At 37.6% G+C, this 14,918-nt stretch overlaps 1 protein-coding gene across 2 annotated transcripts in view; it reads right to left on the bottom strand.

Moving 5' to 3' along the window:
• SUCO (SUN domain containing ossification factor) overlaps positions 1-14,918 on the bottom strand; it is a 105,221-nt gene that overhangs the window by 33,217 nt on the left and 57,086 nt on the right. For both annotated transcript variants that reach the window (XM_062192793.1, XM_062192794.1), the window contains 4 exons: positions 14,211-14,276; positions 5,282-5,350; positions 4,416-4,506; positions 27-1,172 (listed from right to left, as the gene is read on the bottom strand). In XM_062192793.1, the coding sequence (XP_062048777.1) occupies positions 27-1,172; positions 4,416-4,506; positions 5,282-5,350; positions 14,211-14,276 (1,372 nt within the window). The remainder of the gene's footprint in view (positions 1-26; positions 1,173-4,415; positions 4,507-5,281; positions 5,351-14,210; positions 14,277-14,918) is intronic.

The raw sequence follows: 14,918 nt of genomic DNA, 5'->3' as shown, positions 1-14,918 counted from the left end.
CTGTGTTAACTCAGAATAAAGCTTACCTTTGGCTAAGCTCCTCCAGATAGCGACCACTGAGAGACATGTTAACTTCTAACGCTTTAATACGATTATTAAGTCTCATAAATACTGACTCCTTTTGGTTTGATCCATGTACAAGATTTCCATTAGCATATCCTAGATCTGTAGAATTTTGTAATTCAGCATAAAAATCTGTGGCCGTCCTCTGTAAGCCTCTCAGAATTGCATCTTCTGGAGACTGTTCTTCTTCTTTTACTTCAGGCAATGAAGAATCCGCAACAGGAGTCAAAACTAGCTTTGGTGTGTCAGCTACGTTCATTTTGGCTTCCCCATCTTCACTGTCCTGCACAGTGGCTGTATTCATGGGTGGCACTACTGTTTCAGTTAGTTTTGTGATAATCTGCACAGAGTTCATGTCTTCTTTCACAATATTATCCATCATCTCATGAACCTTTGTTTCAAGGATAACAGATGGCTTCTCCAAAGAACTAAAGCTCTCAGACTTTTTTTCTGTTTCATTATCAACCTCAACAGAACTTTCTTGAGGAATCACTTGGGATGGTATATGTTCTGTCTCATGTTTAACAGACGTAGACACTTCTATTTTAGATAATGGATTGATTTCTGGAGTAATATCCAAGAGAAGAGACTGAGAAAGAGTTTGAGGATGGCTCGGTTCAAGTTCTATTGCATCTACAGTGTGATTCATCAAATCAGCTTGGTGCATATTACTTAAGTCACCAAGAACAATAGTTTCAGCTTCCTTGTCCACACTCTTACGGTCCAATTCTCCACTCAGTGGGTGCAATACTGAAACATCTACTGTTTCTGCAGGAAGCAGTAACTGTGGTTGAGCTAAATCTTTTCCTTTACTCACAGCAATTCTGCTGCGCTGCCGATAACGAGCAATTCTAACTGAACACCATCGATAAATGTATTCTGAGAAACTAGAAATACAACAAATCGTGGTCAGTTCACTGCAAAATATCTGTGTCTCTGACTCAAACCATGGTGATGATTCATCTTCTTGTTCACCACTGCCCAGAAGAGTCACTGTCGATGGACTTGCCTCCTCTTCTTCCTCTTGAACTAACTGTACAATGGGACTCTCTTTTGGAGTATCTGGTGATGATGGCTCTGTGTCCTGAATAGCTTCAGTGGTTATGTACCTAGAAATATAGACAATTATAAATCTCTTCAAGAAGACATTGAAAATTAAAATATATTTAAGGAAAATCAATATATATATAAGAAAAAAAGGCTGGAAATAAAGAAGAAAAACATTTGTGGATGAAATAAATTTTCATTATAATTATAAAAACAAATATTGCTCAGAAATGGTAACAGAAATACCACTTATATGTGACCCGCCAAATAACTCACAGCACAGTTATCATTTCATACTATTAGTCTTTGTTCCAGAATTATTTGTAAACGAGCATTTCCATTCACTGAAATATACTGCATCTTTCCTCCCATAGTTGTTCATTAAATATGTATCATCATCTTGCTACAGATCAGAAATGATGATGCTCAAGAGCTATAACTAGAATCCAGGACTCTTTACATACTTATGAATGCACTATGTGATTGAATATCCTATCTCCAAATAGTAGCTAGCTTTCTCAAAGATAATTTCTCTGTGAATGACCTAGGGATTCCAACACGGCATTATACTTATACACACACACACACACACAGAAGGACACAGATTATCTGCTTAAGGAATAAGAAAAATATCCCTTCCTCAAAATAATCTTAATACAAGGAGTTTTCAAAATGTTCATCAAAAATGTATATTATAGGGATGGCACTGTGGTGTAGTAGGCTAAGCCTTTTGCTTTCTGCGCCCACATCTAATATGAGTGCCAATTTGTGTACCAGCTGTTCCTCTACTGATTCAGCTCTCTGCTATGGCCTGGGAAAGCAGTGGAAGATGGCCCAAGTGCTTGGGCCCCTGCACCGAAGTGGGAGACCTGGAAGAAGCTCCTGGCTCCTGGTTCAACACAGCTCTGGCCATTGCAGCCAATTGGGAACTAAACCAGCAGATGGAAGACCTTCCTCTCTGCCACTCCCTCTATCTATCTGTAACTGTCTCTCAAATAAATAAATAATCTTTTAAAAATGCATGTTATGAAAAAACTATTCATGGAATCAAAATCAATCTTGCAACAAAATAAACATCTTCTATTTCCACTTTCAAACTTGAAGTACACTCATATATTCTGGGTTAATTTTCTATTACTAAAAGCCACATATTTAATCACTTTAAACAAATTCTGGCTTATTATAAATTGACAGTGCCATTAGATTTATTCTATCTTTGTGTTCGGGTGTAAGTATATAGTATAGAAGAGAATGGAGGGCTGGAGTTTCCAGGAAGTATTGTAAATCACAATACCTACTGTTACTTCCAAAATAAATATAATTAATTTCTGGATGTAGCCTTAGATCACAATAGGTATACAATCTGAAAATATAAGGTAATTTTAATAATAAGAAGAATTATCTTCATACACAAAAATTACGAGGAATGCCATGCCAGGAAATGTCTTCAAGGAAACACTAATGTTACAATAGCAAAGGTAGAATAAGTCAATATAAAATAGACAATTACAAAAGGTGAATTTTAACTTGGGTCACAGTGAAATAGTAAATGGTTAAATGGACCAATCTAAAACATTAGACTACCCTTCTTTAAGTAGAGAAGAGACAGTCTCTAAAAACATTTCTTATATATTTAGGTGGCATATTACAAACTCACTCAAATTTGGAAAAGAAAGTAAATCAGCTTAATAACTTTAAAACTTACATCTACCATAGATTTTTATTTTCACAGGACTACTATATAGTCACTAAAAATAATTTAAGACAGATAAACACAAAGAGATATTAAGTAAAAAAGATTAAGCAGGGGCCAGTGCTGTGGTGCAGCAGGTAAAGCCACCACCTGCGAAACCCATATCCCATATGAGACCAGTTCATGTCCTGGCTGCTCCACTTCTGATCCAGCTCCCTGCTAATGTATCTGGAAAAGCAGCAGAAGATGGTCAAGTCCTTGGGCCCCTACACCCACATGGGAAACCCAGAAGAAGCTCCTGGCTCCTGGCTTTGGATCAGTCCAGCTTGGGTCACTGCAGCCATTTGGGGAGCAAATCAGAGACAGAAGATGTCTCTCTGTCTCTGTCTCTCTCTCTCTATATATAACTTTACCTTTCAAATAAATAAATAAATCTTTAAAAAAAAAGAGAGATTAAGCCAAAATATCTCTTAAAAACTGGCATGGAAAAGTAAAAACTGTTACATTAGCCTGTTAACAAACACTCAAATCTATAGATGCACGTGTATACCAATACATGTAAAAATGCAGTGTTACTTAGTTTGGAAAACCAAGATATATTATGTGTTGTTCACTGAATAAGCCAAGATAACAAAGCTAGGAATAGCAATCCCAGCTACATATAATTAGACACACTCAGAATGTCTCTATTCCTAATAGATTTCCTAGGTCCTTCTAGGAATTAAAGACTATATTTTCTCTGTAATCACCCAATAAAGACCTTTAGTCACATTTGACATTAACATACAAGAACATAGATTTCTTACCACACCCTTCAAAGAACAAAACTATCAGAATAGTACTTCAGAAATACAGTTGAAATCATATTCCTTGCAAGTATATGTTATCTTAACTATTTCAAATTCAAGGATCTTATCCTCTTAAATACATTTCTTCTATTAGAGAAAGGGTCTTCAAAGTTTTACAGAATATATTTGATACATAAATTAAATCTTTAATAACTGTTCCCAATTATCAAAATCATTATGAACTTTTTATTTATTATGGCTAAGAAGAAGTACCCCAAAAGAGGTAATTATCTCCTATAGAAAAAATAAAAAGGGGTGGTTACTGTTATCTATATATACATCCCTGCCCAAACTGCCACACTGTAAAATGGAGAAACAACTATATGATCCAATTTAAGAAATGGAACACCGTTTTTGCTGTGTGACAAGAATTACTGCTCTTTAAGTATTTCAGGTATCCTTTGTAGTTTTCTAGAGACACCAAAGATATATAATAAATGCATTTAAACTTCATAAAACCCAGCCACTAAAATTTGACCACCAGTCAAGTCAATTATCTGAACAAGGTATTGTGAATGATCAAAGTAATATATGACATCAAAACAAATGTCTGTTCCAGAATGAAGTATATTTCCTGCACAAATATACAACAATGAGAAGCAAGTCAAAGATGTTCTAAGTGACTGTAGAATGTCTGTTCTATGGTTCAAAGCTCTCTACAGATAATCATTTCATACGCAAATTACAAGTTCCTTTTTTTTTTTTTTTTTGTACTAGTATACTTAGCTTCCACTTTAATAGAACTCTAATATCACAGAACTTACTCAGGTGACGGAACAGGAGTTGAAACAGGAGTTGATTCAGGCATTTTAGGTGCAGTTGTGGTGGTGGCATTCTCAGATACACTTTTATTTCCTATTTTAAGAAAGATGCCCATGTTGAGTTCAAGTTTTTAAAAGCTATACCATGAAAATATCTTACTATAACAAATAAAGAACTTCCCTTTCTCAAGGGAGAAGGAAAAACTGAAGTAAGCTTGCTACTGTAGCCTTTTTTTCCCATAGTTCTTTTAGAAAGAAATGGATCATATAAGATTACAACTACAAGTAACACATATTATCTGTCAACTTCTCAGATAATTAAAACATATCAGATGACAATAAATTCTGTGTAATCTTATATGATAAATATGCCTTGAAAGACACCTAAAAGAGTTATTCAAGAGAAGGAGAGGAAATAAATGTGTCATTTTAAAGTTTACACTTGGAACTAAGCACTTTTTTAATAAAAAGGCAAAACTGTTTCTCCTTGCTAATAATATTCTTATTTGCTATTCTTTAAAGACAAAACTGCTTTCTAAGCTGATTAACTATTTGATACATAAAAGGAAAGCAAATGAAGTACACTATTTGGGCATCAAAACTTCTAGGTAAGTGACAAAATCATTATTACTGCTCAGAAGAATTTTAAAACAAACTCATTAATTTTATGTACACAAAATTTCTTCATGAAAAAAGTACTTGTGAAATGCAAATAAACAATAAATAATGGAATACTGGTAGGTTCTTTTTGGATCATTTATTTACTTGAGTGAAAAATCAAGACTTTCCTGGCTTATTATTCGATTTTTCCTAACTAGAAAGACCCCTGGAATACCAGTGATTTAAAAGACTCATAAAATGATAGGTACCTTCTGTCAAGTCTTCAGTTTTTGCTCCCAGAATATTAGCAGCAATATTCACCATATTTAGAATGGCATCTAAAACAAAATTCAATCAGAAAAAAAAAAACAATACACCTAAGTATTTTCATATAAATTAATACCAGATGGTCAAAAATACATTTATAATGGTCTTTTTACGTTTTTTTTGACTAGTTACTTTTTTATCTACCTTAATACTGAAGTCCAATATAGGACACAAAAAATTTCAGCCAAAAATATAAAGCGTAAATCTGAATTCTTAATCCAGAAGGAATTATAAATTTAAATATACTTTTGATTGCAAAGCTACCCTAAAACTGTTAGTGAAACACAGTCTTCATCACATTACAAAATTCAAGTATAATTCAACATATAGCCTGTACTGGGTCAGCAAACAAATGTGATGATCAAAATTCTTATTTTTCAGAAAAGCTTATTTTTCTTTAAAAAGCTACTATAGTTTTTTTTTTTAATCTTTTTTGTTTTGTTTTGTTTTTTATTTTTTTTGACAGGCAGAGTGGACAGTGAGAGAGAGAGACAGAGAGAAAGGTCTTCCTTTTGCCGTTGGTTCACCCTCCAATGGCTGCCACGGCCGGCACGCTGCGGCCGGCACACCACGCTGATCTGAAGGCAGGAGCCAGGTGCTTCTCCTGGTCTCCCATGGGGTGCAGGGCCCAAGGACTTGGGCCATCCTCCACTGCCTTCCCGGGCCATAGCACAGAGCTGGCCTGGAAGAGGGGCAACTGGGACAGAATCCTGCGCCCCGACCGGGACTAGAACCTGGTGTGCTTGCGCCGGAAGGCAGAGGATTAGCCTATTGAGCCGTGGCGCCGGCCCTAAAAAGCTACTATAGTTTAAAACAAAAATTAAAAAAGAGCTTGAAAATACAAAAGCTTTCCCAAATGGGTGATGCTCACAGTGTAAACAAAAGAGAAAAATTGTTATCCAGTGAAAAGTAGTAAAACTTTCTTGTTTTAAACTATTAACATACAATATTCATTAGTAACACAGTTAGATTCCAAATTGACACTGCACAGAAACAAGTTTCTCTGGTGACTTTCAAAAACTCACTGGCTGAAATAACTATTTTTATCAATTGTAACACACACATTCTTCCATGAATTGAATGGGAATTAGAATAAGGCAAGTTAAGTAAAAGACAAAATCATAAAACTCAAGTTTTATGGCAAATAGACAATTTAATTTTATGGCAAACAGAATGATTTGCCTATTTGTTAATACTGTCTTTCTTTCCAGGGAGGATATTTGAGTAAGTATACACAGTATGAAACTTCAATATACACATCAATAGAGAAATTCACACATGTAGACCTCAAGATAACAGAGACCCATAAAAAGCTGGTGCTAGGAACAGCTAGTAGTGTGATGTAGTTTCAACGGAAATTAACCTACATCTCCAAACTAATTTCGAGTTCCACTGGAAGTTAATTACATCGTATTAGCTGTTTCTATTAAAATACTAAGATCTAACAGGGACTACATATTAAGACTCCTAAGTTATTTCCAAGTTTCCTTTCCTAAAAGAGAGCTCCATAGGGTGTGGTTTTTTTTTTTTCTATTTTTTTATTTTCTTCTGCACTAGGGGCTTGAAGGGCGGGGCCCGTTCGGGGGGGGGGGGGGTACTGCTGGTGTGACACACCCACTCCTGACGCGCACTTTGGCCGTCCACGCGAGATGCGCTCGTAGCTGGGGTACGGGCTGTCCCACGATGGCCTCCTGAGCCTGAGCGGCCACGTGTGGGCCTTCTCATATTCCCTGCAGGACCGGAGTGTGGGCACTCATGCATTCCTGGGTGCCTCCTAGGATCCCCCCACCTCCCTTGGGCCGGGATGAGGCGCAGCCCCAGGAAAGCCTGTGCCACCTTGAGCGTGGAGGCCCACAGCCGCACCCGACCCTCCAGCCTGCCTGGACACCTGGAGGCAGAGATGGGAGGTCTCATGGCCAAGCCAAGAGTTCGCAGCGCGCACTTCCAAGGCCTCCGACTACAGTTCCCAGGAGGATGGACCTGGCTGCACCTCGGCTGGCTCCCTCCCTCTGGTCGGGCATTGCAAACACAGACCCGCTTCTGTCCCCTGTGTTCCTGGCCTCAGCGCACTTAGGAGCAGGCGGGCCCCCCTCGGCTTCCCAATGCCCCAAGCGGCTGGCTCTAGAAGCCTGCCCAGCAGGCGCTGCAAACTGGCCACAGGTGCTAGCTAGAGGCAGTGGCCGACCTCAGGAGCACGCCTGGGGGCGTCCCTGAGCCCCTCAAACATTCTCTGAGGGAAGGTGGGGGCCCCGGTCACCTTCCTCCTCCGGCTCGCGCATGCGCCGCTCCACAGGGTTTTAATCATACTTTCAGTGAAAACCAAAGATGTGAAAAGTAGGAAAGGATCTAAGGGAGAAAAATAGTGCATCAAGAAGGTTGGTGCTCAGCCTATAAATATATACTTTACAGTGAGAGAAAATAAAAGATTTAGAATTTTAAGGTGATCGCTAGTGGTAGCTATAATTTTTATATTCACATAATTATAATAATCTGAATGACATCAAAGTAGTGGCACTTTGCTTCCAATCATTAGTATGGCAAATAAAAGTTTGATATTTGCCATTTTGAAAAATTAAAATCACATTTTTAAATGTCTTACCCTTTAACCAGGCATACTCGTAAATAGAGAAGTAGCCCTGGTTCTTACACAAGCTAAAGACAACGTCTCAGAACAAGTTAATACCTGGAATGGAACTCAGTATTTCCTCCCAAACCAAGATAAAGTCAGGAATAGAAACTCTTATATCCACATAAACTCACTTTTAATGTCAAACAATACTAAACTACTGGATACAATTCCTTATTTATGCTGTAAAGTTCAGAGAGGTTGACTGTTCAAAATCCAAATTTTGTAATCAAGTCTGTTTTGTACTTCAACATGAGATTTGAACCCCAGATTTCAAATTTCTTGGCATTTATTATTAAAGAACTCAGGAAAAGATCTGTTAATCTGTGTGAAGTCATTATCTGTACAGTTTCATTTTTTTTAACCTAAATTTTTTTTAAAGATTTACTTATTTGAAAGTCAGAATTATAGAGAGAGGTAGAGACACAGAGAGAGGTCTTCCATCTGCTGGTTCACTCCCCAGTTGGCCGCAATGGCCAGAGTTGCATCGATCCAAAGCCAGGAGCCAGGATCTTCTTCCGGGTCTCCCAGGTGGGTGCAGGGGCCCAAGGACTTGGGCCATCTTCTACTGCTTTCCCAGGCCATAGCAGAGAGCTGGACTGGAAGGGGAGCAGCCAGAATAGAACCGGTGCCCATATGGAATGCCAATACTTCAGGCCAGGGCTTTAACCCACTGCGCCACACCACTGGCCCCTAACCTAAATTTTAATACTAGCACCTACACAATAAGGAAGATTCCCACTATCTACCCTTTAAAAATATTATTTATTATCTATCTCAAGACTTGGTTAAAAAAATCAAACCTGGCAAACTTCTACTTTTTCAGCTTACTGCCATCCTAACTAAGAGAAATAAATTTCCTGGGGCTGTGGAGTAGCAGATAAAGCCGCCACCTGCAGTGCCAGCATCCCACATGGGCACTGGTTTGAGTCACGGCTGCTCCACTTCCGATGCAGCTCCCTGCTAATGCGCCTGGGAAAGCAGCAGAAGATGGTCAAAGTACTTGGACCCCTGTACCCACGTGGGAGACCCAGAACAAGCTTCTGGCTGCCGGCTTTAGATCATCTCAGTTCCAGCCTTTGCAGCCATTTGGGGAGTAAACCAACAGATGGAAGATTCTTTCTCAATCTCTCTCTCTCTCTCTCTGCCTCTCTGTAACTCTCCCTTTCAAATAATTAAATAAATCTTCAAAAAAAAAAAAAAACTTTCCTACATTTTGACAAAACTGACTAAAAATCTTTTTTTATTGTTGTTTTGTTTTGTCTTTTAAGAGCAAGCAGCATACTGATTATTTTGACCATTCTCGGCTTCCATCCAAACACATGACAATTTGTCACCATGATGATCTGGCTTCTAAAAAGCTTTCAGAATACAGAAATAATGTCAATACACTGAAAAAACTTAGGTAACTGACCCTAACTTCTTCTGGAATAGTCAACTCTTTGAATTGGGCAATTTATTCATATCACCTTCTTCTTTTAGGAAAAAAATTCTCCTAAGAACTAAAAATCTCCATGTTATAGATATAGAAAACAAACTTTTGCCTAGGCTGCTGAGGCTAAATGGTTTATATCTATGTGACAACATGATAAAATAAACTAATAAAACAACTATTTTCTCCTATGTATACTCAGCTACCCCTAAAGTAGGCCTACTTCTATTTTCCTTAACTTCTAGGACTTTAAAGTGTGTATATGTAAAACATATTTTGAGTTAAAATAAAAAGTACATTTTGCCTTAAACATGGTACATGTACATATCCTTAGCAGATAAGGCAATTTTAACAAAACACAGACCACATACTGTAAAGAAAGACTGGCAAGAATATCAAAATAGATAGCTGTCTGACAAATCCATATTAACAAAAGCACAATAATATGGAAAATCTTGTTGACAGAGGGTTTAAATGCTTTAGTTTAAGAATGTAAATAAAAGAGTTAGGTAAAGAAGTTGATGGAACTAGTATACACACAAACCAAGAGTGATGCTCAAATGGCGTGATTTCTCCTTTTTTAGTAGTTAAGTAAATTAAATATTAAGAATGCTTATATATGCACCACACACACTTTTTGACATCAGAAGCATAATATATTCTGGTGACATATCCATATATTTCCTGTAACTACTAACTACAGGTTGAGCATCTATAATACAAAAATCTGAAATTCATAATGTCCCAAAATTCAAAATTCTTTGATCACTGCCATGACATCATGTGAAAATTTCTATACCTGACCTCATTTGATAGGTCATTGTCTGAAAAAAGGCACACTAACAATATTACAGAAAATTAACAATACTACAGAAAATTAATATTACAGAAAATTATATAACACATATATGAAACATGTATGAATTGTGTTTAGACTTTGGCAGCATCCAAACATATCTCACTACGTATATGCATATACTCCAAAATCTGAAATCCTAAACATTTATAATACAAGTATTTCAGATAAGGGATATTCAATCTGTATTCTGTAGCAGAAGGAAATGATATTTCTATTAAGATTAAGAATACAGAATTCTATTTTGTAGGTGCTATGTGCAAAAGAAAAAAGGAAAAATATATCAAGTTCAAAACTACTGAGTTCAAGCTAATAGAGAAAGTGCTAATAATCAAAGTTAAACATTCTTGTGCCAGAGATGAGCTCTTATACCACCTTGCAGGCTCAAAAATATGTCCAAACTCTTCAGAGAAGGCTATAAGAACACATTTAATGGGAAGTGTTAGGCCAGGTCTGCAAGTTTTATAACAGCACAGTCTTCTCACTTGGCACACCTTCCTCTTGTTCTGAAACTTGCAGAGACAGAGATCGGTTTAACCCCATTTTTGAGGCCAAGGCTCAGATGATATCCTCCCACCCATCTCACTATAAAAATTCCTTTGACGCCTAAAACATTGGAAGGGATATGAACTGCCCTTCCAGAAATCTATAAAGAGAAAAATAAATGATGTATTACCAAAAAACACTTCTGAAAGACCCAAAAAGTAGGATCTAAACAAGATTCTGTGTCTAAGTAATTAAAACATATTGCTCAGAGAAGTGGGAACTTATATACAGGGAAATGTCCCCCACTGATATATTATCATGGTAGAGTTTCAATAGCATCTAAGATTTAATCCCTCAGGAAGAAAGAAAATCAAAACCTAGACTATTAGCAGGGTTGCTTTTATCAAAAATATGGTAAGGCATAAATTCCCTAAAATCTCTTCTCTTTTCCAATAACCAAGAGAAGCCTGAGATCTTTTAGTCCAGAGCTATTTTCTGAACCCAAAAAATGATACTTGGGGCCAGCACTGTGGCATAATGGGTAAAGCCGCCACTTGCAATGTCAGAATCCCATATGGCCGTGGGTTCAAGTCCTAGCTGCTCCACTTCTGATCCAACTCTCTACTATGGCCTAGGAAAGCAATAGAAGATGGCCCAAGTCCTTGGGCCCCTGCACTCACCTGGGAGACCCAAAAGAAACTCCTGGGTTCAGATCGGCCCAGCTCCACCAAGCCATCTCCCTCTCTTTCTTTCTCTCTCTCTCTCTCTCTCTCTTTGTGTAATTCTGCCTTCAAATAAATAAATCTTTAAAAAAAAAATGATGCTTTCTCAGAGCTGGTTCAGCATTACTAAGCTAGCTAAGTGACATTATAATGGCTAGCATGTAGACCTAATACAAATTTAAGTACAAAAACAGTACTAATACCCCGACATATAAGACAGCATCATTCCTTTCATTCTTAAAAAAACTATTCAAAAATAGCAGTGAATTGGGCACCTATTTTTATATCATGATCAACTAGATAGATACACAGGGATCATATGTAAAAAGTCACTAAAATCTGGCCGGCGCTGTGGCTTAACAGGCTAATCCTCTGCCTTGCGGCGCCGGCACCCCAGGTTCTAGTCCCGGTTGGGGCGCCGGATCTATCCCGGTTACCCCTCTTCCAGGCCAGCTCTCTTCTATGGCCCAGGAGTGCAGAGGAGGATGGCCCAAGTGCTTGGGCCCTGCACCCGCATGGGAGACCAGGAGAAGCACCTGGCTCCTGGCTTTGGATCAGCGTGATACGCCGGCCGCAGCGGCCATTGGAGGGTGAACCAACGGCAAAAAGGAAGACCTTTCTCTCTGTCTCTCTCTCTCACTATCCACTCTGCCTGTCAAAAAGGAAAACAAAACAAAACAAAAGTCACTAAAATCTAAAAAATCAGCAATGGGCTGGGCTTGTGGTACAGCAAGTTAAGCTGTTGCTTGTGACGTCAGCATACCATCACAGGTTTAAGTTCTGGCTGCTCTGCTTCTGATTTAGTTCTCTGCTAATGTGCCTGGGAAGATGGCCAAGGTACTTGGGCCCTTGCCACTCATGTGGGAAACCTGGATGGAGTTTCCACTCTTGGCTTCAGCCTGGCCCAGCCCCAGTTGTTGCAGCTATTTAGGGAGTGAGCCAGATAATGGATAATTCTCTCTTTGTCACTCTGCCTTTCAAGTAAATAAATAAATCTAAAAAACACCAGAAAAAGTATACTGACTGGTATATAAACACAGAAGAATATTACATGAAAGGATTGTTCGTTCTACAGATACTTCTTAACACTCTTCCTCACATTCCTTAAAAAGTCCACTAAAAACTATACTCCTCTATGGAAAAGGAGAAAGAAGGAAGGAAAGATTGTAAAACAAAGTAAAGTAATTCAACTCCATATAATGCAGTTATGTAAAATACATACCTAAGTATATGCACTGGTGGTTAAATATCTAAAAAAGCTATAAACTCAATGTTCATATTGAGATTGGTATTCAAGCCATTCAGTTCACCTAAAGCAAAAAGCTAGTTTTTCTATTTTACTATGATTTTTTTAAATAAAATTCAATAATTAATCTCCAGGAGCCAGCACTGACAGTAGGTTAAACCACCACTTGTGCCACCTTTGTGCCAATTCGAGTCCTGGCTACTCTTTGGATCCACCTTCCTGCTTATGTTCCTGGAAAAGCAGCTGAAGATGGCCCAAGTACTTGGGGCCTTGCCTCCCACGTGGAAGTCCAACACGGAGATTCTATTCTTGCCTTGGGCCTGGCCCAGACCCTGCCACTGCAGCCATTTGGGAAATGAACCAGCAGATGGGAGATTTCTCCGTCTTTCCCTCTGTCACTCTGCCTTTCAAATAAATACATAAATTATTAATAACTAATCTCCAAATAAAAAAGAGAACTTCTGAGGCCTTCATTGTGGTACAGTCACTACCTGATACACTAACATCCTATATAAGCCCTTGATCAAGTCCCAGCTGCTCCACTTCTGATCCAGCTCTCTAATAATATGCCTGAGAAAAGGGCAGAAGATGACCCAAGTGTTTGGGTACCTGTCACCTAAGTGGGAGACCCACATGGAGTCTCAGGCTCCTGGCTTGTAGTGGCCATGTGGAAAATGAACCAGCAAATGGAAGATCTCTGTCTCTCTCTGTCTCTCTCTCTCTCTCTCTCCCCTTCTCTGTCTCTCTCATTCTGCCTTTCAAATAAGTAAATAAATCTTTAAAAAATGGGAGAAAATTTATTCCAGTTAGTTTTATATTCTCTAAGATTAACCAAAAACAACATTAAACGGATCTATCTACATTCTAACAGTAAAAATATAGCACCAGTTGGATAATGGTCTTTTACTAACAGGCTCCTTAGCCAACCTACCACAAGGTGAAGTACTACTTTGGAACAACAATTAAACCAAACCACCAGGTATCTTAGTCATGTGGGTTTTTTTTTTTTTTTTTTCCAGTTTACAAAGTTTACAAAGAGTATATTATTACTGTTATTGGTACTCACTATTATTATTATTATTATTATGGATAGGAAAAGCCTTTATATTTTGTAATTAAGTAGTCAACTAATTATATCCATATATTAATAAATCCTCATTTGCTAGGATTTCCTGATACATGACCTCTAATAATCCTTTCCCAAAATAAATTCATGGCCTTTTCTTCACTATGAAAAATCTGCCCAAAAATAAGTGTGCTTCGAGTTGAAGACACACCTATATTGTGCTTGTATTTTTCTTTCTCCTCTTTCTTTTCAGCCATAGAAATACCGTTTTCTACTCATTTCCACAGAAATACTTTTCAAAAGGAAGTATCTTTGATTTCAACTCACAAGTTCAACACTGGGTATAGAAGCCTCTTTAATTATACCAGAACAAAATGTTTATGAAAAAGTTGAGAGAAACACTTCAGGAGTGTTTAGGAAAACTCCAAAATACTCACTTGTAGCAGAACCAAGAAGATTTTTTGAAGATTTATCCTCTACAGTATTATAATCTAGTGGATAATCTATTAAAGAAAAACAAAAGGAATTATTCTGAGAACTAGTTCCAAAAACATCATGTTTAAAAGTTCAAATTATGTCTTGTCCAAGTCAATTGACATTTAAAACATTTTATAATAAATATTAATTATATAGATAAAACTTATTCACAAAGAAAAATGAGATGTAGAAGCCATTTAACAAACAGATGTAAACAAAGGAAAATAGTTACAATGCTTACCAAAATTTTAACCACATTGTTAAGGCTTTTACTCAAGCTTTGAAGATACTTTGTCAACCCCTAGTCAATGTCTTCATTTCACTTAAGGGAAAATGAAGGAAGAAGAAATTCAGATTGTTCAAGCTCCAGTTTATGACATCTTAAAATAAGGGCTTGATGAAGCAGAAATAAGATTGTGGTAAAATCTTCCTTTTCCCATTCAGGCTCATAGGAGTTTCTCAAAGCCTCAGGCCTTATTGTGCTTGCTCTTAGACTCAAGGCTAATCAAAGGAATTAATGCTCATTCCCACTATTTCAATTACCTTATGAGCTTAACAGGTTTTTGTTATTAGAAGGAAGTTGTAGTTATAAATAACTGGCCAATAAATTTGGAACACAACAAAATTTGTGAAGCAATGATATTAGAAAATAAGTTCAAGAAAAATAT

This window comes from Lepus europaeus, chromosome 5 (assembly GCF_033115175.1).
Source record: "Lepus europaeus isolate LE1 chromosome 5, mLepTim1.pri, whole genome shotgun sequence".
Taxonomy (NCBI): Eukaryota; Metazoa; Chordata; class Mammalia; order Lagomorpha; family Leporidae; genus Lepus; species Lepus europaeus.
Note: the sequence above shows the minus strand (reverse complement) of the source record. Positions and strands in the feature narration are given on the sequence as shown.